At 44.4% G+C, this 26,821-nt stretch overlaps 1 protein-coding gene and 1 long non-coding RNA gene across 7 annotated transcripts in view; one reads left to right on the forward strand and one right to left on the reverse strand.

Moving 5' to 3' along the window:
* FSD2 (fibronectin type III and SPRY domain containing 2) overlaps positions 1-15,098 on the forward strand; it is a 48,641-nt gene extending 33,543 nt beyond the window's left edge. For 2 of the 4 annotated variants that reach the window (XM_011953874.1, XM_011953872.1), the window contains 7 exons: positions 392-547; positions 2,709-2,843; positions 3,589-3,739; positions 6,551-6,684; positions 7,602-7,734; positions 12,038-12,214; positions 14,608-15,098. In XM_011953874.1, coding sequence (XP_011809264.1) covers positions 392-547; positions 2,709-2,843; positions 3,589-3,739; positions 6,551-6,684; positions 7,602-7,734; positions 12,038-12,214; positions 14,608-14,860 — 1,139 coding nt within the window. In that variant the 3' untranslated portion in view covers positions 14,861-15,098. The remainder of the gene's footprint in view (positions 1-391; positions 548-2,708; positions 2,844-3,588; positions 3,740-6,550; positions 6,685-7,601; positions 7,735-12,037; positions 12,215-14,607) is intronic. The other 2 variants (XM_011953875.1, XM_011953876.1) reach the window with 1 other exon arrangement.
* A 1,904-nt stretch (positions 15,099-17,002) lies between these two features.
* LOC105520267 lies at positions 17,003-23,649 on the reverse strand. Of its 3 annotated transcripts, XR_001003102.1 has the most exons (5): positions 23,342-23,649; positions 19,421-19,576; positions 17,437-17,492; positions 17,284-17,319; positions 17,003-17,175 (listed from the first exon to the last, which is right to left on the reverse strand). It is a non-coding gene; the product is annotated as an uncharacterized LOC105520267 (long non-coding RNA). The 3 variants fall into 3 exon arrangements; XR_001003101.1 differs by having other exon boundaries at positions 17,003-17,319; XR_001003100.1 differs by lacking the exon at positions 17,437-17,492 and having other exon boundaries at positions 17,003-17,319.
* Positions 23,650-26,821: the final 3,172 nt, after the last annotated feature.

A 26,821-nucleotide genomic window follows, 5' to 3' on the forward strand; every position in this document is an offset into this window, starting at 1 on the left:
AGCAGAGCCTCCTTGTTGAAGGCTTCTTTCTCTCTGCTGAGGCAGCAGTGCTGTGATCCTCGTTGTCCTGCCTCTTTAAGTGCCACAGAAGGGCCAGAGGACCCACAACCTAGAGCAGGACTCCCAGTCTATGCCTTGGTCTGAGTCCCTGCCACCGACCCCTGCTCCCTAAGCTCATCTGCACTTGTCAAAGCAAGAATAAATATACTGGTTGTATTTTGCAGACTCATGTTTGAGAGGCTGTGTGTCCCCATCCTTGTCTACTCTGGACTTTCTCTTCCATTCCCAAAGGCTGTGGCTTCACTGGGGGATCAATGGTCATGGGAAAGGGGCCACTCTCACCCCACACCTCTATTAGAGGTTCCTCTTTTTTTTTCTTTTCTTTTCCTAGCTCCTTCTGCTCCAGTCATAAATCCGCAGGCTCCTAACTCAGCCACAGGTTCCTCAGTCCGAGTGTGCTGGAGCTTATACTCGGATGACACCGTGGAGAGCTATCAGCTGTCCTACCGGCCAGTGCAGGACAGCTCACCTGGGAAGGACCAAGCAGGTGAGGCCCTGCCAGGAACATGCTCATGTTCATGGGAACGGTTCAGGCCCCCCAGGGGCCTGGGCCCTGTCTTCCTGGCAGTTGGGATAGTGGAGACAGGATGGGACTACACGTGCAGAGGATTGGATGCAGGCAGGTGAGCAAGGCAGAAAGGGTAGCAAGGCATGATGGGGCCTGACTGGGGAGGACGGTAAGGCCAGGTGAAGGGGTCTGGAGCATATCTACAGCCATTGGGTCAGAGCTGTCCCTGGGACCAGTCTCTGGCTGCACTGTGTGCAGGAGGGACCAGGGGCGCCCCTTGTCAAGGAGGTTGGGTTAGCTGGATTCTAGCTTGTCCTGGCATCTGAGGGTCAGGCTGGTGCTCCTCTCACAGCAGCCTTGTGTTGCAGGAGAAACTGGAGGATTCATCTGCAGACCCCATGAGGGGTGAGGGGGTCTCTGCAGCCTGGAAGGGCTGCTGCTGATCCCAGGTGGAGACAACTCCTGAGATGGCCCCCAGCCTCCACTCTGGGCAGCTCTTGGCCAACATCCTTTTCCCCGGAAATGGGACTGGCTGGTGTGGGGTTATAGCTGGGGTAAGGCCCCCCACACCACAATAATCAATAAGCCATTCTCTCTTAAGGAGTGAGGGTCAAACAACAGAAGAGCCCCAGCTGAGCATCTGAAGATTTCAAGGGATCAGGGCCAGCCTGACAGTGCCTGTCCTGGGCATGTGGAGTTGGAGTGGGATTGCTAGAAAGAGACTTAGAGATCTCCATTTTATAGACGAGGAAACTGAGACTCAGAGAGAAAGAAGCTGTCCGTGAGGACACAGTGAGTTATGGCAGAATGAGGATGTGAATCAGGCGTGTAGGCATCCTGCCCCAAGGTCCACTCATTGTACCAGACCATGCAGATGGAGGGCTGAGTTCCAGAAGCTAAGGATGGTGTTTCTGCCCAGGAAAGAAGGGGAATTCTTGAGAAAAGTAAGAGTAAATTTAAGCGATGATGAGGGAGGGTAAGAGTGGTCAGAATAAAGACTAAAGAGGACATGGAGGGGGCGAGGAACTTTGAAAAGGGAGGTTGGGGACTAGGAAGTCAGACGTGATTAACCCCAGCTTTTGCCACAAATCAACCCTGCCAGCACCCCTGCAGATACACAGAAGCCATTGTATTGGGGCTGTATTGTGGCAATCTATAAAGATCTTTCACACTGACCATTTTGCTATAAAGGAACTGATATCTGAAGGTAAATTAGGGAGTTATCACTGCCTTTCAAGATTCTGGGGAAGTCTGGAGTTGTGTCAGTTTTTGCTGCATAACCAAACCCCCTCCCCACCCCCTACAACTCAGTGGCTTAAAATAACAAACAATTCTTCTTCTTTTTTTTTTTTTTTTTTGAGATGGAGTCTTGCTCTGTTGCCCAGGCTGGAGTGCAGTGGCACCATCTCGGCTCACTGCAACCTCTGCTTCCCAGGCTAAAGTGATTCTCCTGCCTCAGCCTCCTGAGTAGCTGGGACTATAGGCAAATACCACCACGCCCAGCTAATTTTTTGTATTTTTAGTAGAGATGAGGTTTCACTGTGTTAGCCAGGATAGTCTCGGTCTCCTGACCTTGTGATCCGCCTGCCTCAGCCTCCCAAAGTGCTGGGACTATAGGCGTGAGCTACTGCGCCCGGCCCTATTATTTAATTCTGTGGGCTGGCCAAACAGTTCTATTCTGAACCACCTTGGGTAGGGCTGGTTGGTCTAGGATGGCCTCATTTACTGTCGTCTCAGATAGGATAGCCAGGAGGACTTGGGCAGCTGGGGTCCCTCTCCCTGTAGTCTCGCATCCTCCAGGAGGCTGGCTTGGGCTTGCTCACATGGCAATGGAAGCATCCCCAGCAGCAAGAGGGCAAGCCCCTGTGCACCAGCACTTCCCACACCTCTGCTTCATTGTTTGCTATTGCCCCATTGACCAAAGCTAGTCACATAGCTAAGCCCAGTTTCAAGGAATAGAGAGAAGGAAGGAAGCTCTGAATGGAAGGAGCAGCAAAGTCATGCTGCAGAGGGAGTGCATACAGAGATGGGAGGAATTTACAGCCAGTTTTGTAATCTACTACTGTGGGATTCAGCATAATGAATTTGGAGCCACTTGGCCAGTTTTTAGGGTTGAATTCTTATTTTTTTTTTCCCCCAGCATTTACAGTGACCGTCAAAGAAACATATTGCTCAGTGACAAACCTTGTGCCAAATACCCAGTATGAATTTTGGGTCACAGCTCACAACAGGGCTGGCCCCAGTCCCTCTAGCGAGCATGCAGTGTACATGACAGGTAATGGGCTACTCATTTCCTATAACAGGGCTTTCAGTCAAGGGGACACAGGACTCATGGGTTTCTAGACAAGGCAGAGCTCTTGATTTCATTTGGAAGGGTAGGAAGAGCTGTATACATTTTGTTTCTTCTATTTAATACACCAAATCTACATGCCTAGTTTGACAGTGACATTTTTTTCTTCTCTTTTCTTTTCTTTTTTTTTGGAGATGGAGTCCCACCCAAGCTGGAGTGCAGTGGCATGATCTCTGCTCTCTCTGCTCACTACAACCTCTGCCTCCCAGGTTCAAGAGATTCTCCTGTCTCACCCTCCCGAGTAGCTGGAATTACAGGTGTCTGCCACGTCTGGCTGATTTTTTTTTTTTTTTTTTTTTAGCAGAGATGGTGTTTCACTATGTTGGCCAGGCTGGTCTCGAACTCCTGAACTCAAGTGATCCACCTGCCTCGGTCTCCTGAAGTGCTGGGATTACAGGCGTGAGCCACTGTGCTCAGCCGACAGTGACATTTTCTGATGGTTGGTCTCAAAATATAAAAAACTGCCACTCTCCGTCACACTGACATTTAAACCTTGCAACCATCTTCTACTCCAGAAACATCTGGAAGGGATTCCCTGGTTTGCTTTTTATTGCACTGAATCTCTTTTGTGGGAGGAAGAAGGTGGCTGTGATGTTTGTCCGTGGCTCTGAACAAAATGGCTGGAAATGAACCCAACAGTTGTTCATCTCTCCCTTTCTCCCACATTTAGCACCTTCTCCCCCCATTATAAAAACAAAAGAGATAAGGAGCTGTGAAGAGGCTGTGCTGATTTGCTGGGAGTCTGGGAACCTGAATCCTGTGGACTCGTACACTGTGGAGCTGACCCAGGCTGAAAGTCCAGAGGCCTCAGATGTAACTGAGTGAGTCATAAGGGCCTTTGCTGGGCACAAGAGCCCTGACACCTGATACAGTGACATGGCTTAGGAAGTATATGGAGTCTGAAGAGAAGGTTGGCATTTTTGATACACAGGAATCTCAAATTTTGGTTGCTCAGTGTTCATAAGAAGTAGCTGGAATGCTATTACTGAAGGTGAATGATGAGTGAATGAATAAGTTGGTTGAACCTCCGGTTTTGTTGTTGTTTTAGCTGAAGTAAGGTTTCCCATTCATTCATTCATTCAACAAGCATTGAGTGCTGGGTGGTGTCAGGTCCTGTGCAAGGCACTGGGAACTAGATGGATAAATTTCCTGCCCTAATGGGGCTGACAGTCTGGTGGGGAAATAGACAAAAGGCAAGAAAACAAACCAATGTGCAAAATACGCAGTGCTAGGAAGGAAACAGAAATGTAATAAAACAGAGAATGGTGGTGGAGGTGAGGATCCACTTTGGATAAAGAAGATGTTTAAACTGAGACCTGAACAGATGGGAAAGACTGAGCCCCAAGAACAGTGAATGCAGGGGTGCTCCAGCGGGAGGGGGCTGCATGGACACACACCCTGGGGGCAGGAGTGAGCAGCTGGAGGAACTGAAAGACCCACTTAGCTGGAATTCAGAGAGGAGAGGGAGAAACTCATAGGCGAAAACAAAAGAGATCACAGCTCAATGTACAAAGAATGTTTCATCTATCATAGAAGACTGTCTGGAAGCTCATGTTCACCCCTCATTCTCTGAGAGCTGGAGGGGTTCACAAATTGATAAGGGTTGGACTCAGTGACCACAAGGGCTCACAGAACCTGAGTTTACAGCAGCCTATGATGGAGGAAGCATAGGTTTACCTCTGGTTTACAGAAGCTTGTGAAAGGGGATGAACCAGCCACGCAGGCCAGCACCAGCCACCAGGACCAGGGGCTCCCCTGCTGTGGAGCACAGGGTTGCACTGACCTGGAGCTGGAGAAATGAAGAGGGATTGGTGTCAACTGTTATGGAAGCAGATTTTTCTATGCTAAATGCCAGGTTTGAAACATGGCCATATGCCACCCATCCATCTGTTCCAGGTGGAATCTGCATGTCCATGGCCACATGGAGGCTGACCTTGGTAATCCACTCTTGGGATACTCAGGAGTGGGGCAGGGTGTCCAGTGGTTTTGGCCATCCTAGTAGTTCAGGTTTCCTCTGCAATTTATGCTGATACTTTAGGAGCGCTTGACACCTGGGACCAACTCACAATGATGAGGTCACCAGAGGGCTGGTCAGTAACCTGAGAGATGACCTGAGAGCTGTTGCATATTCTTCCAGTACAGATCCAATCATGGCGGCCCATTGCTGAAGAAAAGGCAAAACTCGTTCATAGGCTCTGGCCCCTTCCTGCCTCTCCAACTCCTCCCACACCAGCTCCCCTCCCTCTAAAGCTCCCACCACATTGGTCACGTTTCAGTTCCTCCTACTTTTCACACTCCTTCCTGCCACAGGGCCTTGGCACATGCTTCTCCTGTGAAGGAGACTCCTCTGTCCCTTTTTCATCCAGTTACCTCTTCAGCATTCTTCAGAGCTCTGCTCAAAAGCCATCCTCCCCCCACCATTATATGCTATAGCACACTGTCAACTTGTCATGGTTGCCATCTTACATTCCTTCCAGTGATTGCCTGAAGAATGCTGCTCTTTCCATCTAGACTGGAAGCTCTATGAGGGCAGGAACTACATTTGGTTTTTCTGAGGGCCTCCCTATACAGTGCCTGGAACCTAAGGAGTTTAGTTAATATTTATTGAATGCATAAATGTGCCCCTCTGGCCCAGAGCTGCAGCCTGAAGATAACCTAGACAACCTGGCCTCATCTGGGTGAAGATGTTGTATTGGTAAACAGGCCTTATCCTAAAGACTTTTCTTGCCCACTGGACTGACATGGGGTTGGCAACCGCAGCAATATAGACAGTGGCAATTATGGGCTTATATTTCTGTATAGTACAATTTAAATACATTGAATTATTTCTAATAGGCAGCTGTTCTCAGTGGGTTAATAGCAGTTAACCCTTTCAGCTCTAGTCAGAATTATTTGTTCATAAACATGAATCAAGGACCTTCTTTTTTTTTGGGACAGAGTCTCACTCTGTCGCCCAGGCTGGAGCGCAGTAGCGTGATGATCTCTGCTCACTGCAACTTCCAACTCCCAGGTTCACGTAATTCTCCTGCCTCAGCCTCGTGAGTAGCTGGGATTACAGGCATCTGCCACCACACTCGGCTACTTTTTGTGGTTTTAGTAGAGACAGGGTTTCACCATGTTGGCCAGGCTGGTCTCGAACTCCTGACCTCAAGTGACCCACCGGCCTCAGCCTCCCAAAGTGCTGGAATTACAGACGTGAGCCATCGCACCCGGCTGAAGTGAGGGCCTTCTATGGGCCCAGCACGGTACTAAGAATAGCGGTACTCATAATGACCTCAGAGACCTTATGATCCTAACAGAGACACACTGGATTCCACTGCATGCACACTCCATGATGCAGTGTTAGCCGTATGCCAAGCGTGGTGCTGGGTGCCTGGGAAACCAGGATGAGGGACTTGGAGAGGAGACAGCCACAAACACAAGAAGTAGCAACGAAGTGAGAAGAGCAGACTAGAGACTGTGGGAGGGAATGCCAAGGGGCAGCCAACACTCCTGGCTGTGCTGCTGTAAGTATGGGTCAGAGGACAGGGGCGCAAGACTGAGTTAAACCTTCCAGCTTTGAAAGGGATGCCTGGTGCTTGGGCCCGGGTGTCCTGGCCCCATTCTGACTGCAGCTCTGCTTCCTTGTACAGGTCTGTTGTAGGCATCCCGACCTGCGAGTCCCTGGTGCAGCTGCAGCCAGGGCGGAGCTACATTATCTATGTGCGAGCCCTCAACACGGGGGGCCCCAGCGTGAGGAGCGAGCCAGCTGCAGTCCACACCATAGGTCTGTGCCCCAGCCCACATAGTCTCTGGGACCCAAAGTGGCCACTCTGTGGCAGACCCAGTGATGCTATGACTTCACTGGGAAATTGATGAATATGCACAGATATGGACACGTGGCAAGTCAGCCCAGAAGGAGTTCAGGGGTGTCCCCCACTGCCCTAATTGCAAGTCAAATGGATCATTAAGAAGTCCCTCAGGCCGGGCGCGGTGGTTCACGCCTGTAATCCCAGCACTTTGGGAGGCCGAGGCGGGCGGATCACAAGGTCAGGAGATCAAGACTATCCTGGCTAACACGGTGCAACCCCGTCTCCACTAAAACATACAGAAAATTAGCCGGGCGTGGTGGCGGGCGCCTGTAGTCCCAGCTACTTGGGAGGCTGAGGCAGGAGAATGGCGTGACCCGGAAGGCGGAGCTTGCAGTGAGCCGAGATGGTGCCACTGCACTCCAGCCTGGGTGACAGAGCGAGACTCTGTCTCAAAAAAAAAACAAAAAAACAAAAAAAGAAGTCCCTCAATTCCTATTTCCCTTGGCAAATAGGTTAGACATTCTTATCCATATATAGGCATTACAGCTAGAGGTGAAGAGCACAGCCTCTGGAATCAGAGGGGATTGGGGTTCAAGTTTAAGTTTTATCATTTGCCAGCTGATTTCTTAACCACCCCGTGCCTCCATTTCCTCAACTTCAAAATGGAAATAGTAACACCTGTTTCTAAGGGTCATAGTGAGGATTGAACGGCATACTAGGCACACAAGACTGCCCAGTGAGTGTTAATTGCCATCCTTGTTAACGGGACGCCTATTACTAGGCCAGGTCCAGGCTTAGGTGTATCCCACACGAAGCTAAGCCGGCCACCACCGCTCACGTGGAGAAAGCAAGTGATTGGCTGCGGGTCTTCTGTGTGCTCCTCCTCCCACAGGAAGCTACTTTCGCCTAAACAAGGACACCTGCCATCCCTGGCTGATCATTTCTGAAGATGGACTTTCGGTCGTACGAAGTGAAAGGAGAATCCCCGCCAGGGACCTGTCATCCAGCGACACCCGCTTCACCAGGTACTTTGTCAACCTCTCACAAGGGCGTTCTGTAACTTCCCGAAGGTGCACTGCTATTCAGGTCAAATCCGAATATGCATGGAGGCAGCCTTGAGGGAAAAGGAATCCCGGAAATGAGTGAGGAGAGGGGAGCCTAGTGGGGAGGGGACCCAGAGGAGTGTGGGCGAGAGGGGTCGGGCATGTGCCGGCAGAAGAGCCCCCTGAGAGGGCGAGGTCAGGGGAGAGCGTGGTTCCCTGGGAGGGCATGGTCCCCGGGTCCTAGGCTGCCAGAGCTGGAGCAGCCAGAGGTCATGAGGGTGGGACAGGTGTTACTAGTGGAGGGTGTCCAAGTTCTTAGAGTTCTCAATAAAGAATTGGACAAAACGCACAAACAAAGCAAGGAAAGAGGCCAAGCACGGTGGCTCACGCCTGTAATCACAGCACTTTGGGAGGTCGAGGCAGACGGATCGCTTGAGGTCAGGAGTTCGAGACCAGCTTGGCCAACATGCCGAAACCCCATCTCCACTAAAAATACAAAAATTAGCCGGGCGTGGTTGCAGGTGCCTGTAATCCCAGCTACTCAGGAGGCTGAGGCAGAAGAATCGCTTGAACCCACAGGGCAGAGATGGCGCCACTGTACTCCAGCCTGGGCAACAGAGTGAGACTCCTTCTCAAAAAAAAAAAAAAAAAGCAAGTAAAGAATGAAGCAACAAGAGCAGAGATTTATTGAAAACGAAAGCACACTCCACAGTGTGGGAGCGGACCAAGTAAGCGGCTCAAGGGCTGGGTTACAGAATTTTCTGGGGTTTAAATATCCTCTAGAGGTTCCCACTGGTTACTTGGTGTACACCCTATGCATATGAAGAGGCGAAAGTGAAGTTACAAAGTCATTTACTCGGTGTACACCCTATGCAAATGAAGAGGATGTTTCCTGCCACAGCTGAAATACAAAGTTATTTACTTGGACTTAGAAGGTTGGGGTTTTTCCGCTTAATTTAGTTCTAGGAAGTCCTTATGTTCCCTGCCCCCAGACTCTGTTCTGCTTCACAGGGCTCATGCTGTGGGCTAGTGGGAGAAGAGAAACAAGGACCTAGATCTCCCACCGGTTAGCCCAGTGCTCTTTCTCCTGCACTGTGGTACCTTATAGCAAAACTCCTGATGGAAAACTGGCCATGGAGTGAGACTGTTCCAAAGTGAGGGGAAAACCATCATTGTGCTGGTGCATGACCTGTGGGCAGGGTGGCCCACCAAAGAAGCTGGTTGGCTGGTCCAGCTATTTCTAAAGCTTGGTACACAACACATGTTAAAATTACTTACATATTCCTTACTTCTTTCCAAACTTAACAGACAAAATAAGGGGCAAATAAAAATACTGAAATAGAAAAATCAAAGCAATGGGAGAAAAGAAAGGACACAGGTTAACTTCAAGGGCTAATTCAGTTTCTAGGATTAAACATAAATACGGCCTCTCAGCTTCCTGATATCCAGGGCAAAAATAGTTCTTGGTAGGTTGATTTTTAGAGTCAAGAGGATCTTCTAGGGAAGCAAAGGGGCTCTCCTATTAGGGCTAGAACGTCCACTGACGGAAAACTATCCAGCCTCCCTACCTGGGTCCTGGATAGTCCCCTCAGCTGGCTCTTCCTCTGACCCTGGCTTCCTGCTGGCCTTTTTACTGCACATGGGTTAAGCACCTACTGTATGCAAGTGTCAGTGTGAAAGACAGGTGCAAAGGAAAAAATTTTGTCCTTTCCTCCTCTGCCCTTTCAACCCAGGTTTGTAGGGTGTAGAGAGGAGTAAGCAGCAAAAAAGGTCTTGCCTGACTGGCACCAGAGCAACGTTTAAAGCTACTCTCATGGGCACTGTCATAAGCCCCTCTGACCGCAGCTGTGGGCCCCAGGCAGTCCCCCTCCCTCCAGGGGCCCTTTGCTACCCTTCAACCTTTGCATCCACACAACTCTAGCATCTTTCTGCTGAGGTCTCCTTGACCCCCACAGAAAGCCCTCTTGGACAGGACCCCCTCAAAAACAGCACTAAGACAGCATCCCTGTGGCGGTTGCCAGTCACACCTGGTCCTGGGAAAACATACCTTGGATGAGGCCACTGCTACTTCACTCTTCCTTTGTGTGAATAAGAAAGCTCTCTGAGCAAAGCCTCAAGCATCTTCAAATTCAACCCTTTGTTATTACACTGAAAAGCTATGAACCCAGTTTTTGGCTCTCTCCTTCTAAACTTCTGCCTAGGGGGTCTATTTCTAACATCTCACCATGAAATACAGAAGTTCTTTACACTCATCGTTTGGTTCTTGGCTTTTGGGGATCCAGCCAAGCTGAGTTAGACAGTCCCATTTTAATATCCAGTTGCCAGTGTAGCTGTTGCCCTGTGAAACACTGTGCTGTCCTGGGGGATAAAGAGATGAAGATACAGTCCTCGCCCACCTAAGACTCAGATCTCAAGTGGAGGAGACGTGCATGCAAAAGGCACACACATTAAAGGTAAGGTAGATTTATAGACAAAGCATTGTAGGACCCCCAAGGACAAAGACTTGGAAGGACAAAAGCATGAAGGATAAATAGGAGTTCTCTAGGCCAACAAGGCAGATAGTTGCTTTGTACATGTACATATGAAAGAAGCCAAAAAGATCATGTTTGGAGAAATATGAGGAATTTGGTATGTCTGCAACATAGGGTCCACGATGGGAAGAGGTGGAAGATGAGGCAGGAAAGTCAGAGAAAGTCCAGTACATACACAATAAAAGTTTGGATTTTATCCTCTATGTGGTGAGAATTATTGGATGATTTAAAGCAGGGGAACAAGATCAGATTACATTTCAGAAAGATTCCAGTGCATGGTAGAACATGAGCTGGGGAGGGAGAGGGAAAGGGAAAGGCAAAGGCAGATGGGAAACAAAGAGACCAGAGAGGAGACTATGGAGGGCTTAACTATGCAGTAGGGTACGTGAGAGGAGCCAGTGGAGTCAACAGCTGTTGAGCACATAAAATCAACAAGGCTAGCTGGTCACCTGTTTAAAGGGCAACAGACAGGGAGATGAGTCAGGGACTATCATATTGCCATATTTATAAAGTGCTTACCAAGTGCTAAATGTACTTCATCTCATGCAATCATCCCAACAGCCCTGTGAGGTCTGTACTATTATCAATCTCAGTTGATGGATGAGAAAACTAATTAAAACACAGAGAAGTAACTTGCCCGATAGTATAATGCTATTAAGGGTTGAAGCAGGAATCAAACTAGAAGGTAAGCTTGTAGCCACTACATTATTCCCATCTTAGTTTTCTGCCAAGGGGTTATCAGGTAGATAACGACTATATTAACCAAAATGGAGATGTGAGAAGTATGTATCCCTCCCCACTACACCCCAAACTTTGGTAGATAAGAGGGGTGGGAATATGACTTTCCATTTGGGACATTCTGAATTTGAAACAACAGGTGGAAATGTGAGTCCGGAGCTTGAAGCAGAGATGGCCTCATTTTATAGGTGAGGTAACCGAGGTAGAAGTTAACCAACATGCAACCTCCTTCCCAAAGCTTTCCTTGGGCAGTAAGAACTTGGGGTTTTGAGAGTAGAGAGAAAATTTTAAACTGAACAAATCTTTCTCAGGATGTTGAGGGCTATATATATTTTGGTTAATGTAGGAGTCTCCTGAAGAAGGTAGAACATTCACTTTGGAGATACCAATATAATTTGATTTTCACTGAAAACCTTCCTGTGTTGATATTTTGCTGACGTAGAACAAAACATTACTCTAACCTTTGTCAGTATAATTGTTCCCAGTGCAACCTTGGAGGTAGATTTTAATGATCTGTGAGGAATCTGCTATCTTGTTCTTCTTGGGTTGGCCTCTGAATTATTGTCTTCCTCCAGGAGTCATCCCTAACATGATAGCTACCTCAAAGGCCTTCCATGTTCATTTAGTACAATAAGCAATGGTGGTGAACTTCAAGCTTATGGTTCCCTTAACTGTGCTGTGTTGTATATTTCCAACCCTTTTCTTTTTTTTATGAACAAGTGAACCAAACCTTTTTCTATAAAAGTCCCAACAATTTTAAAGAGCAAACAAAACTTGTTCTGTTGGTTTAGTGCCTCCTCCTCTCCCATTACCAAGCAGTATCATAATCTTCTTTAATCTTCACGATCAGCCCACTGAGCTTTGAGAGCTAAGGGTGCTTTACAAGTTAAGTGTCCAGAAGCACCTACCACCACATTCGTAGACCACCGACTGACCTGAAGCAGCTGGCTTCACTGACCTGCACAGCCAGGCTTGGGGCACCCCAGATCACACATGCTTCCATTTTCTGAAACCAGGTGTGTTGCTGTCATGGGAAATCTAATTCCAGTCCGAGGGCACCATTACTGGGAGGTGGAGGTAGATGAGCATTTGGACTACACAGTTGGTGTGGCCTTTGAAGATGTCACTAAACAGGAGGATCTGGGAGCAAACTGCCTCTCCTGGTGCATGAGGCACACATTTGCATCATCAAGGTAAAGTAAAATCTGGAAACTCATAATTAAAATTTGTTTTTGAAAGATTACAGCAAGACCTTTTTACTAGCAATAATTAAGACACACGTTATGTTTTACAAATATTCTAAGACATTTCAGGAGTTGCTGCCAGTCACTTTCCCTAAAGTCCAAGTAAGAGGAGAAAGAGCAGCTTTTCTCTGAGCTAAAAATAGCTAAAATTTATGGAGAATTGTGTGCCAAGTACTCAGTTACTCAGGAGAGTGAGGTGGGAGGATCGTTTGAGCCCTGGACTTCAAGGCCAGCTTGGGCAACATAGCAAGACCCCTTCTCTAAAACAAAAACAAAAACAAAAATAAAAGAATAAAAATAAAAAGACCACACCTCACAGCAATTAGATAATCCAAACGACATGGATTTGGAACTTGGATTCAAACTCAAGCAGTCTGGCTCCAAAGAGTTCATTCCTAACCACTTAAGTGACTGATTTTTTCATTTCTGTTCACCTTTAATATTAAGCCAATACAGTTTGCTTTGAAGCCCCAGTTCCATCTTTTTAAGTGAATGTGGGCAAGAGGCTTAGTAGTTATGGCTAATTCTGGTTTGCTCCTGCTGCTGGGCACTCTGTCTTTACACATGGAGAAGTTCCATATAGTAAGGAAAAAAGTCTCATGCAGCCCAGGTCAATGAATACACTTTCAGACTTAGAAGGCCATGGTTACAACCTTCCTTCACCTCAAAAACTGAAAAACAAGACCCCACACTGCTTTCCCATCACACCTTGTAAAATGGGGCCTCTAACCCTCCTTGGTTTGATGAATCCTATTAATGTTCATCCAATGTTCTCTGCCCATGATCCTCTATCATGGTTATTTACACATTATGTGTCATGCCCAAGCATAAGTGGGAAGACCAACTTCCCCCTGATAATAGATGAGGACACTAATGAAATCTACTAAACTTCAGACCCAGTTTGGGGAATGCAAGAATTACTATACACTGAGGCAGATACTTTATTTGGGGATTCTGCCTGAAGTAAGGCTAAAGATCAAAGTCTCTTCTTTAGAAAGGCATGAACAAGGGGCAGAGTAAAGCTAAGGGAGCATAAACAAAGCTTAGAAGTCTGTGTGTAGGGGGAGGAATAAGGGGAGTAAGAAGACAGAATAGAAGAGGGATGGAAGACAAAGGAAGGGCAAAAGCTACAGGCCAAGTGCTAGAGCCAAGCCAGTTTCTTACAGATGTAGGGATGTGTAGGTGTGTGTGTGTGTGTGTGTGTGTGTGTGTGTGTGCACGTGCACACGTTACAAATGGAGAATGAAGGTAAGGTATCCTAGGATAAGGTCTCCTAGCCGACTTGCATTTTTGGCTCATAGTATTAGACTCCATTGGTGGTGTGAGAGAAAGTACAGGAAAGGACTCATGTAGCTTCTAGCAGCTGCTTAGTTAAAATAAGGTGAAATGGGCTAGAGACAGGCTGGCTTCCTCTGACACATTTAGATCGTATTCCAAGTGTTCATCCCAGCAGCCTAGACTAGCCTGTTGACACAAAGAGCTTTTCAAGTATCTGTAGGTAGCAGGTTAGGAAATTCCTGTGACAGGTTTTGGTTTCTGCCATTTTTCAAAGTACACAGGATGCAGAGCACGGATAGTGATAGAATATTGATTGGTAACAGGCCCACTGGCTCCCTACTCAATTTGAAAGTTTAAGAATTGGAGTAACTGTGCAGAGAAGAGCTTATGCCAAGAGGCCCATTTTATCACATGGAAAATCACAAGGTTCCCTGTTTCAAATGTCTAATCCAAATTTTAAAAACATGTTCTATTCCTATGCTAGTTTAGATGCAAGAGAGTTCAGGATGCTATAGGTAAATTTCTTAGGTTAAGAGGTTACTAGAGAAAAAATGATGTTTGAAAAATGTTTTGGCCAGGAGCAGACGCTCACACCTGTAATCCCAGCACTTTGGGAGGCCAAGGTGAGCGACTGCCTGAGCTCAGAAGTTCGAGACCAGCCTGGGCAACAGTGAAACCCTGGTCTCTACTAAAAATACAAAAATTAGCTGGGCTTGGTGGTACATGCCTGTAATACCAGTTACTCAGGGGGCTAAGGCAGGAGAATCGCTTGAACCCAGGAGGTGGAGGTTGCAGTGAGCCGAGATAGCGCCACTGCACTCCAGCCTGGGTGACAGAGTGAGACTCCGTCTAAAAAAAAAAAAAGAAAATATTTCTTAGGACAAATTTTAGAAAAGAGATAGTTTAGAGAATATAGTTTTAGAAATAGCTTGTCACTTTGCTAGTCATTTAATACTAGAAAATAGCAAAATCATAGGACTATCAACAAAATTAATATGAAATGTTCTATAAATAGTAAATCTATAGAATTACTGAAACTTTATTATGTCAAATTTAATTTTCAGGCATAAGTATGAATTTCTGCACAACAGAACAACTCCAGATATAAGAATAACAGTTCCTCCAAAGAAGATCGGCATTCTATTAGACTATGAAAATTCAAAGTTGTCATTTTTCAATGTGGACCTTTCTCAGCATCTATACACATTTAGTTGTCAGCTTCACGAATTTGTGCATCCCTGTTTTTCTTTGGAAAACCCTGGGTGTCTAAAGGTACATAATGGCATTTCAATGCCAAAACATGTCACTTTCTATTAGAACATTCTGATGTCCAGTTTCCTGTCTTCCATGCCTACCCCTCTCGCAGCCACTCACGCCTTAGCTGGCTGAACCTGGCATTTAAGCACCATGTGCCCAGCACAATTTATGGCTGATGTTATTATCTGGCAGAATGGTGTGCTGGCGCTCATTTCACCCAACCTGGATTCTAGTCCTGTGTGCTGCTAAGATAGTCATTACCAGGCCCAGCTGTAAAATAAAGGCTCAGACTAAATGAACTCAAAAGTCTTTAAAGTTGTCAAACTGTAGTTGTGTATATGCAAAATACGAGTTTCCAAGACCTAGAGTGCTTGGAAGACGAGGAGGGTAGTCTTAATGGCTCCAGCAACCCCAGTACACTCATGCATTTCATGAGTCAGCCAAGAATACACTTGAGAAGGCAAGAGGCTGTCTGTAGAAAACCAGGGAAGCTGTGTGCCCTTCTCAACGTCTTCTACCCTCATTTTCCCAATAGTGAGCAGCATTATGGTGAGGTCCCTTCCACTATGTACTCTTTATAACACCCTGTTCCACTCCTACACAGTATGCACCACTCTCTAATTTTGAAATTACCTCTATAATGCCCAATTCCACGAAGGCAGGGACAGTGCCTGTTTTGTTAATTGCTAGATTCTCAAGGGCTAACACATAAAAGCTGTTACCAAGTATTTGTTGAATAAATGAGTATCTTCTTCAGCCACTGCTCTTTGGCCTCTCACTGCTCTCCATGTGAAGGATGGCAGGGCTCTTTCAAAACTATAGCAAAGGACCTATGGCCAAGAAATCGGAAAAAACCTAGAATGGAGGCAGCGTGAAAGAACAGAAGGGCATCTGTGGCATATTAGCAAATGCACAACAATTTTTTAAAAGGGGTGGCTCAGGCCGGGCGCGGTGGCTCAAGCCTGTAATCCCAGCACTTTGGGAGGCCGAGACGGGTGGATCACGAGGTCAGGAGATCGAGACCATCCTGGCTAACATGGTGAAACCCCGTCTCTACTAAAAATACAAAAAACTAGCCGGGCGAGGTGGCGGGCGCCTGTAGTCCCAGCTACTCCGGAGGCTGAGGCAGGAGAATGGCATAAACTCGGGAGGCGGAGCTTGCAGTGAGCTGAGATCCAGCCACTGCACTCCAGCCTGGGCGACAGAGCAAGACTCCCGTCTCAAAAAAAAAAAAAAAAAAAAAAGAAATTAACAGCCCACCAGAGGGCAAAGCTGAGCACGGGAAGGAAGACTGATCTCTAGCTAGGCAGCTTTCAGGCATCCTGCCTCGCTGCCCCCAGGCCATTCTGTGAGCTGAATGCCCAACTCCATCAGCTACATTCCTGGTTCTCCCGTTCAAGTTTCCAGTTGCCACTTAAGCTCTGCACACACAGCATTTTCAAAGCTTGTGAGTGAAGCTGCAGAATAATTCCATTTGTGAAGCAATTACAATTCAGTATCACGTCCCACGGATGCCTCTAAACCCAGATATGCCCTAATCTCATCATTTAAGGTTTTGTGTTTAAAAAAAAGTCCACTTTGATGTTTTCTGGTGAAATCCTGTCTCTACTAAAAATACAAAAAATTAGCCAGGCGTGGTGGTGGGTGCCTGTAATCCCAGCTACTCAGGAGGCTGAGGCAAGATAATTGCTTGAACCTGGGGGTAGAGGCTGCAGTGAGCCGAGATTGTGCCATTGCACTCCAGCCTTGGCAACAAGAGCGCAACTCTGTCTCAAAAACAAACAAACAAAAAAACCTCTGATGTTTTCCAGCACATGCAAAGCCTGACAAACTGAAAGACTCTCATCTTCTACTAAACTCTGGCTACTGGTATAAATGGCAGCTCAGATTCCTGAATTAACAATTCACACTGACAATTTAATAACTCATTATACACACACATACCTAGCCTGCCAAGCTGGACTGTCTACTCTGAAACAAGGGACAGCAGATGTAAGCACAGAAATGGTTCCAGTTATAAACAAACAAAAGATACATATATGTATATTAAAAAATGTTCTCAGCTACTGAAATAGAAACTACCAAGTAAGAAACAGGATATCACAGAGAAGGCAAGTTTGAATTCAGGGTTCTAATAGGCTTTATGGAATACTACACATGTTAATATGAACACGGATAAATGGATTAAAAACTCGACACCTGTAAAGTTTTAATTAAATTTTTATTTGACCAAGAAAAAACTGTCTAGAATTGTCTGACATTTACACCAAATGTCAGACAAATCCACTTAAAGCAGATTAGCAACTGCAAGCATCACAATTATTCAGCACAAAGAGCCTTTGTTGAAACATCTTATTTATTTAGAAGAAAAACATCTAGAACAGAACCAAACAAAACTTTTGTGTTTTTGTAAAAAAATTCCAGTTCCTTAAACTACTATAAACAATCTGCTGAAACTATATTCAACAAGGGACAGGATTTACCTCAAGGCCATGTTCACCTGCAACATGCTGATAAGTCTGTTAAAAAACAAAGCAAAAAAAGAGTTTTTAAAAATTAGACCACTGTAGCCACAATCCCTAACATTGGACAGTTAAAACAAAAGATATCAAAATCTGTCCTTTTCTTAGCTTTACCTGTATCACTTTATACTCCTGAGAAAGTCAATTCACATAAGCTGTGGCCTCCCCACCTTAACAAAGGGGAAAAAGAATATGTAAAACCACCACAGAATCTTGGTGTAAACTAACATGGGTTTAGTAACACAGAGTGCAGTATTAAGAATTTAAGGCACGCTTATAAGTCAGAATTGGAAAGTTGGTTTGAGACTTGCAAACTAAAATGACACTGGTTTCTGATAAAATTAAATGACTTTTATTTAGAAAAGTGTGTTTAATAAATTACTTCCTGCTGGTTCAAATGACACACAATCACTGTATACAATCCACTAAGATATTTCTGAAGTGTATACTTGGTCAAAAGTAAAAAGCAGAGCAAATGCATGGGCAGTGGGGCCTTTTTCTTAATACTTCTCATCCTCCAAAATCTGTTAAAATCATCATCTTCCACAACTCACACACTGGAAGCTGTCCACAGCACAATTCACTGTGATGTGGCATTCTGTAAATAAGACTATACTGGTCTTGATGCAAGCAGGTTCAGCTACCACACTGCACTATAAGAAAAGTTATCTCCTCAACTTACCAAGACAACTTCTCCAATTTCTAGTCACCTTCCTATCAATTAGTAGAGCAAGATTCTCACATGTTCACTATGTCTTTCTCCAGTTTTCTCATCTATAAATGTACTACTCCTATTTTCTATAGAAAGACAATGGAAAGCGTATAATTGCTGTTGGTAGATAAGTAGGCCTTGAGTTTATTTTGCAAACAAGACCTGTTCTATCTACCTTTTCATTTAGGAGGCTAAAAGCAGAGTCAGCTTGATTTCAAGGACTCTATTTTCTTAGTCTCCAGAAGAACATAACCAAATCCAGCTTTTAAAACACTGTCCTTTACCATGTCAAGATACTCAAATAAAGATCATTTATAACTTCAAGCTATAGGAGATTAATTCTGTACATATGCTTGTTTCACTGTAACCAATGGTTAATTAATCTAAATGCAAGAGAAGTGTTTGTTATTTGGAAAGAAGACCCCAGCTGGTCAGCATCTTTTCTGTCATCCGGAAGTCCCCTGGAAGGAGCAGGACTATGACCTGGGCACAACAACTGCCCCTAAGTTAGTACTTATTTTAGAGTTGCTACTGAACAGGTGGTAGTTCTTGTCAAGTATATCATGTCTGACTATTTCATTGTTTGTTTTCTGCTATTACCAGTTCCAGGAAAAAAAAAAAGCCCAAATTGATTGCTTTTTCATTTTGCCAGAATGTGACAGAATCATGGTTTTTAGCTCTATTTTCACCTTACTCAAATCCTGGAGGAGTTAAACTATCATTTATTTGAAACGTTACAAATTAGCCTCCAGCTGATTCAAACAACATGTAGTCACTCAGACACAGCCAATAAAAATGTTTTGGTAGTATGAACTTGGATTCTAATCTTGCTGTCTCTTCTACTCTCATTCCTAAGTCTAAATGTTAGGTCTCTTGCTTGAAAGGAATTTAAGAGACGCCCTTAAATTCAAACAGACTGGATTGCAGAAAGGAATATAATCCATTCACTGGGAAAATACACAACCAACAAAACTGAGATTTCCCAACTGTGCACTATAACAATGCAGAAACACAGTTTTAGAGATGGCTTTACTGGGTATATACATTGCTCTTTGTAGACCCATCTATTATTCTGCCACCCAGAAAGATTCTTACCCTCCTACTTCCTTCCTACTACTACTTACCCTCCTACTTTAAAGGTGATAGGGCCAGGGAGAGGGAAGGAAAAAACAAGAAGCACTATCCAAAAGTAAGAACAGTACTCTGGAGAAAGGTAAAAGATACTCAACATTGTTTTTTGTGCCATTTACAATTTATAAACCAGCCACAGAGTCCTAGGCACCCAGAATGGACCTCCCCTTCCTTGTCTACCTAATGCCTGTATAGCCTCTTGGAAACACTGCCTCATTCCTCCCTGTCCCAGGAGAGGTTAAGTGCCACACTCACCTCTTTTAGATTACTTAAGTAGCTATACTGCAATCATTGACTTGTGTCTGCTCCACTTGACTATAAGCAAATTGAAGGCAGGGTTTGTGCCTTCATAATCTCTGAATGATCTGAAGATGGAAATAACTGCTTTGTGCTTTCAGGGAGCTCATATACCTGCAAAGAGAAAAGAGACATCAAATTATCTTCCAAATCAAAGGAAAAGTCTCTTTATTAGAAAGCAAAGCAGCTTTCAAATTTGTGTGTGCTTGGGGAGTAGAAGGAAACATTAAAATACGAACCTGCCAGGCACGGTGGCTCATGCCTGTAATCCCAACACTTTGGGGGGCCAAGACGGGCAGATCACCTGAGGTCAAGAGTTCAAGACCAGCCTAGCCAACATGATGAAATCCCGTCTCCACTAAAAATACAATAATTAGCCGGGCATGGTGGTGGGCGCATATGATCCCAGCTACTCAGGAAGCTGAGGCAGGAGAATCGCTGGAACCAGGGAGGCGGAGATCGTAGTGAGCCGAGATGGCTGCCGTTGCATTCCAGCCTGGGCAACAAGTGTGAAAACTCCGTCTAAAAAAAAAAACAAAACCCCAAAATATCAACCTTTCTTCTGTCCCAGTACATCTTAAAGATCTGATACACAGTCCCATTACTAACAGTGCTCCATGGTGACTTCTAATCTAGGAAGAGTGGGAGGGGGCACAGAATGATCTGGGGATAGGAAAGATGTATGTGGTTTAGAATGCTCTTCCCATCATTGCAAGAGCCCTTTGACACATTTAATATTTATTATAGTTAGACTATCCTTATGAGAGCCCAAAGATCTTCAACATGTATATTTTAAATGTTCTGAATCATAAATTTGGTTCATATGCCCTGGAGGCTGGTGAGTGAAAGCTGCCCCCGTGACTACTGAGTAAGCTTAACTGTCAATCCTATATTTATAGCACAACATGAGTATTTGGCTTTCTGCTAGTTTCAGGATCTAAGACTTTATGCAATAAATCATATGCTATAAAATTAATGTCAAATTAGGGATTTAGAAAGATCAAAGGTGATTCCTTTTCAAATGTCAAGTATCTTTAAAAGTCAATTTTAAAAGTGATACAAAGCAACAAAGTATTATAGTTAGTACCTAACAACAGCTCCTCTCCCCCAAACAACTTTGGCCAAATTTATATATTAATCTGTAGGGTAGAAATCAGATAAACAAACCCCTTGTTACTGAAATTTCATCCTTTTCTTATAAAGTGATCAATGGCTAGAATTTTCAAACAGTGGGATCCTATGCTCCATTATTTTAAATTAGAAATAAAGGGATCATTCTATAGTTCATTATTGGAAACGTTTCTCTGAATGTGTAGAGCACCAGTGAACAAATAACTTTGACGCACACACACATAGGTACATGCAAAAGAAAGAAATACATGTTCCCAGCCCTTCAAAGAACCTCAAGCCAACTTCCCAAAAATAACCACATATAACTAACTACCAAGGATTTCTACATAAGGCATTTTAAACAGCATTTACCTATTTATTATAAACTCAGTAGTGGGTATGTTTCTGTACAGTTATCCATTGAAAACTCATCTAAGTTCTGGAAGAGGGAGAAAAGGGAGATGGAATATAGAGGCTGTCACATGCTACTGGCTACTGGCAGGGGAAGTTAAGCAAGAGATAACTGGCCAAGAGAGTGAGAAGAAAAACTGCCTGTGGCTTGTCCATGTGCAAATCTACTAAATTGGTAGTCTTTTCTTCTTAGCCCTTGATTCTCTAGCAGCTGGTCTGAACCACTGTCTGAAACCATTAAAAAAAAAAAAAAAAAGTAATGGGATAAAAAGAATACAAAATGGCTGAGTGCGGTTTTGTAGAGATGGGGTTTTGCCCTGTTGCCCAGGCTGGTCTCAAACTCCTGAGCGCAAACGATCCATCCACCTCGTCCTCCCAAAGTGATGAGATTACAGGTGTGAACCACCACATCTGGCTGAGAAAATTTTAAATCTCAAGTTATATATGTGTATTTTTGTAGAGAAGTATCCTAGCTGATTAATAATAAACTTTCCAAGCATAGAAAAATATTACAGGCCAGGCGCAGTGGCTGACGCCTGTAATTCCAACACTTCAGGAGGTCAAGGTGGGAGAATGGCTTGAGCTCAGGAGTTTGAGACCAGTCTGAGCAACACACAGAGACCCTGTCTCTACAAAATATATATATTTTTTAATTAGCCAGGGTGGTAGCACACACCTGTGGCCCTAGCTACTCAGGAGGCTGAGGTGGAGGAGCTCTTGAGCTCAGGAGGTCAAGGCTGCCAGTAAGCTGTGATCGCATCACTGCACTCCAGCCTGGATGACAGTGAGGTCTTGTCTCAAAAAAAAAACAAAAGAATTAAAAATGGACAACTGTTTGTGTTCTCTGTGTCTGGAATTATACAGCTACTGGAAATACAAGCTACTGTGCTTGTTGTTGCATTTTTAAGGTGATACTTCTGCTCATGTCACAATCGCAACAGCAATCATTCCTCTACATAATCTAAAATTTCTTTGAAATATCTTAAAAGTCGGTCTCTGTGGGGGTTTCTGATAAACCCTTCTCAGGGTTAGTGAAGTCAAAACTATTTTCATATGAACAAAAGCTCTTTGGAGTCCTCAATAACTGTTTAGTGGCTCTTGAGACCAACAAGTTTGAAAACTGTTTATATAGGAGCCGGGCACGGTGGCGCACACCTGTAATCCCAGCACTTTAGGAGGCCAAGGTGGGAAGATCACCTGAGGTCAGGAGTTCAAGACCAGCCTGGCCAATACGGTGGGACCCCCGTATCTACTAAAAATGCAAAAATCAGCCAGGCATGGTGGCACACACCTGTAAGCCCAGCTACTCAGGAGAGTGAGGCAGGAAAATCACTTGAACCCAAGAGAGAGAGGCTATTCATGGCTTCCCCACAATGAACATCTGGTTGAATGAGTTCCCCAGTACTTAAGACACCCCCTATGTGAAGTGAACAGTTTTTCAATATTTGCTAATGTATGGTTTTCTGGGCCTCAGGCTCACTTATTTTCTTCACAGGCTTGCCACTTTCCTACAACACATTTCCATTTCAATAACATGAGAGAGATGAGTACAATAATGCACAAGACACTTAAGCCACACAAGCACCAAATGTAAGATTACTTAAAACAGCTGAGGGTTGACTGCAGTGCACGCTACAGAATCAGTTTTCTAGGGTGAGCACATAGCGTGTTCAGTGAACCCCAGGCCACTCTGTGTAAATGTGTGTAACAGGTAATGAAAGTTCCTTCTTCACATATTGTTACTACACATCTATTGCTAAAAGTGAAATGACAGAAGCGACGTGACAGACTCATCTCCATCTATAAAGTATGGAAGATGTAGATGACTGACATAGTTCTAACACACGCTGATTTAGCCTTTCATGGATTTATACTGTATGTAGACGTACATTCACCCTCTTTACTCCTCCTTGCAACTCCCCATCCACTTCGTAAAAAAAGACCAATTGTCTAGCAATGCAAAGAAAAAGTATGGTGTAGAACAAATAATTCCGGGCTGAAAATGAAGAAATCGCGCTTTCACTCTTGGCTCTGTTATTAACAAGTTGTATAACTTTCGGCCTATCTCCCCTCATCACGCTTCAGTATAAGCTAAAAGGAGGGAGATGACCAAGATGGCTTTACTCATTTCTGACACCAAACGACTGCCAGCAGATTCAGGAAGCTTAAGAATTATCAACTCTGTGTGTGTGTGCTAAAATTAATGCAACAGGTGCTGCTGCCTCCAACAGGCGTCACCGATTCAGAAGGTTTGGGTTCGCGCAGGCCCTTATGGGACACAGGATAGCACTACCTATGTGAAAACTGCAAACTTTAGTCTGGTGAGTGCATATTTCTCCTTTCCGCATTTATACTTACCTCAGCTCCGTCGGCTACCAAGCTCGTTCTTCAAATGAGGTGGAGAAATGTAAGCGCAATGAATGAGGCCCAGATCGCTGGTGGCGCTGAACCCCCAAAACATACACACCGCGACAGATGCAACGACCCCTCACCTCTACCCCCGTTCCCTGCTGCATCCTCTGAAACCTGATACGCCTGCCTGCCTACCAGGACGCTGCTGTCACCGGCTCCGCTGGGTGGCCAGAGACCGGACTTAACTCCACTGTACTGCCCCTCCTATGTCCCACCTTCCTAGTAAATCCACTCTCCTTCCGGCGGAAAAGCCCTTCTAGTTTCCTGGGCGTGAGAGGAAGTCCCGCCCCACGCACCAGCGGGATATAACTGAATGCGCCGAGGAGCTTCGCGCAGGCTCAGACTCCATCGCTCGGCAGGTTGACGTTATCCAGGAGGAGAGTCGCTTTAGACCAGGGGAAGGCATGCACGGGATCCGGTTGTTGCTGGGTCCGAGGGCGGTAGGGAGTGGAGAGAGCGCCGGGAGTCGCTCGGTGGGGTCTGGGAGAACGGCTTGCAGATTCACATCTCCTCCGCCCGCGGATGTCCTCCGGGGAATTGAGGCTTCCCTCCTCAGCGGCCGTTGTTTCTCTCTTTGCTCCCGCTGTCCCTTGTTGTATTTGGTTTCTTACTATTTATGTAGCATCATTGCTTGCGGTTATAATGGCCACCACTTTCTTGAGCATTCACTGTACAAGCATCTCGCAGCAGGCGCTCATAAGCATCTGGCGATTCTTGGCCACTGCTGGAAGCCCAACCATTCTTTGGAAAGAATTTGACAGCCTACATAATAATCGTGTACTCTAATATCCACATGGTACTCTTGGGGCTAGGAAGGTGAAATTGCCGTTATATTAGTTTTCTGAAGCCGCCATAACAAAGTACCACACACTGGATAGCTTAAAACAACGGATATATTTTCTCGTTTTCTGGAGTCTGGAAGTCAGAAATCAAGATGTCAGTGGGGCCTTGCTGCTTCTGAGGCTCTGGATAGAATCCTTCCTGCCTATTCCTAGCTTCTGGTGGGAGCCAGCAATCATTAGTGTTCTTTGGCTTGTAGCTGCATTAATCCATTCTCTTCCTCTTTTATCAAATGGTATACTCCCTGTGTGTCTCTGTCTCTGTGTCTTTTATAAGGAAACCAGTCCTATTAGGTAAAAGGCTCACCTTACTCCAGTATGACCTGATCATGATTTATCACATCTGCAATGACACCCTTTCCAAATAAGATCACATTTCGAGGTTCCAGGAAGGACATGAATTTTGGGGGCGATACTAACCAACCCAGTACAGCTATCAAAGTTCTTAAGAAGCAAACAAACGAAGAGTTGACAAATAAATGGATTCAAACTTAGTTCAGTTTTATCTGAGTGTTCATAGACATTCGGGGTATCCCTTTAAAAGATGGGTAGGGGCCGGGCGTGGTGGCTCACGCCTGTAGTCCCAGTACTTTGGGAGGCTGAGGTGGGCGGATCAGTTGAGGTCAGGAGTTTGAGACCAGCCTGGCCAACATGGCGAGACCTCGCCTCTACTAAAAATACACAAATTAGCCGGGCATGGCAACAGGTGCCTGTAGTCCCAGTTACTTGGGAGGCTGAGGCAAGAGAATCGCTTGAACCTGGGAGGTTGCAGTGAGCCGAGATCACGCCATTGCACTTGAGCCTGAACAACAGCGCGAGACTTCGTCTCTAAATAAATAAATAATACATGGTGGGTAAGACTTGAATGTGCCATCATAAACTGTCAGAGACAACATTCTGGGCAAAAGAAACATCACAGACAAGGAAGCACGGGTTGAACTGTAAAATAAATTAGGTTAAAGCGGGAAAGACCTTCATTGCATGCTGAAGAGTTTGGAGCCTTTTCTTTATATAAAATTAGGAGCAAATCAACGTGTTTCAGCAACTTAGTTGTGCTTTGAAGATTAATTTACCAGTTTGGGCCAAGCCTGCTTTGCATGTCTTACTCCAGTTTAAGAAGTCTTAAATCCTATTATCTGAGCAGAACGTGCTGTTTTCATCGCAGTGTCTCTGCCCATCCTGTCTCCTCTGCCTGGAATGCTGCCGTGGGGCTACATCATATTCACTTCTCCTTTTTTTTTTTTTTTTCCTTGTCCTGGAAATTGTATTATAGCATGGCGAGGAGTTGAGTGGGGAGAGAAAGTTCTTCAACTCATTTTATGGCATTAGTATCCCCGTAATACCAAGACTGATAAAAAGCACGAGAAGAGAAAACTACATGCCAAACTCAACGTACATACAAAGCTCTAAAATAAAGTTCTATCGGGAACAAGAAAAGGTATATCTCGGAAATGATTTAACATTAGGAAACCTGTTACTATAAATCATTGTATTAATAGTTCAGAGGTTTAAAGCCACATGATTATCTCAATAACATTATTTTTTGAAAAATTCAATAGCTACTTTGACTTAAGAGAAAAATCTTTAAGCAAATGGGGAATGAATAGCAACTCGATAAAGGACACTTATCAGAAATCTATGGTAACCATCATACTAAATAATACAACAGAAGCATTCCCATTACTGTTAGGGAAAATGAAAATACTCACTTTTACTGCTAATGTTCAACATGGTGCTGGATTTTCTAGCCAATACAGTAAAACAAGCAAAAGGCAAAAACATTAGGAAAGGAAGAAATGAAAATAGTATTTTCAGAAAATGTAATTTTCTTTCTAGAAAATAGAATGTAAGGACAACCTACTAGATGGTGCAGCAAGGTGGCTAAATAGATTAAAGTCATAACTTACATTTTTTGTATATACCAGTAATAAAATAGAAAAAAGGGAACCCACCCAAAGGGGCCAAATGAAGTACCTATGAGTACACTGAACAAACGATGTATGAGACTTATGGGAAAATATGAAATATCATTGAAAAATATTAAAGACTTAAGTAAATGGATATTTTATGTTCCAGGATGGGAAATTAGTATTCTGAAGATATTAGTCTATTGCAAATTAATAAAAATTTGATGTAGTGCCTACAAAATATTAATATTATACTAATAGGATCTTTCCAAATAACTCTATTTGGTCAAAGTGTATTATTATTTTGACACACTATTAGGTTTCATTATTTATTTAGAATGTTTATTTAGAATGAGTAATATTGGTATGTAGGAGGTTTTTGTACTGTATTAATCAGCTGTTGAGGCTTAAAGTTATACTAGATTTCTTAAATTTATTTTTATTTCGTATTTGCCTATGGTCTGAAATAATTTAAGTAACTTTAGAATGATCTGCTCTTTGAAGGATGCAGAACTCAGTTATGAAATTATTATATAGTATTATATGGTGTGTTTTAAACAATGTAGTATAGTCTACACTCTATGATAATTGGACTATTCAACTTTTCTACTTTTTGTGGGATCAATTACGATTAGTTATATTGTGTTTTAAAGTCATTAATCACAAGTGGGTTTTGGATT

Source organism: Colobus angolensis, unplaced genomic scaffold (assembly GCF_000951035.1).
Source record: "Colobus angolensis palliatus isolate OR3802 unplaced genomic scaffold, Cang.pa_1.0 Scaffold376, whole genome shotgun sequence".
In the NCBI taxonomy this organism is placed as follows: domain Eukaryota; kingdom Metazoa; phylum Chordata; class Mammalia; order Primates; family Cercopithecidae; genus Colobus; species Colobus angolensis.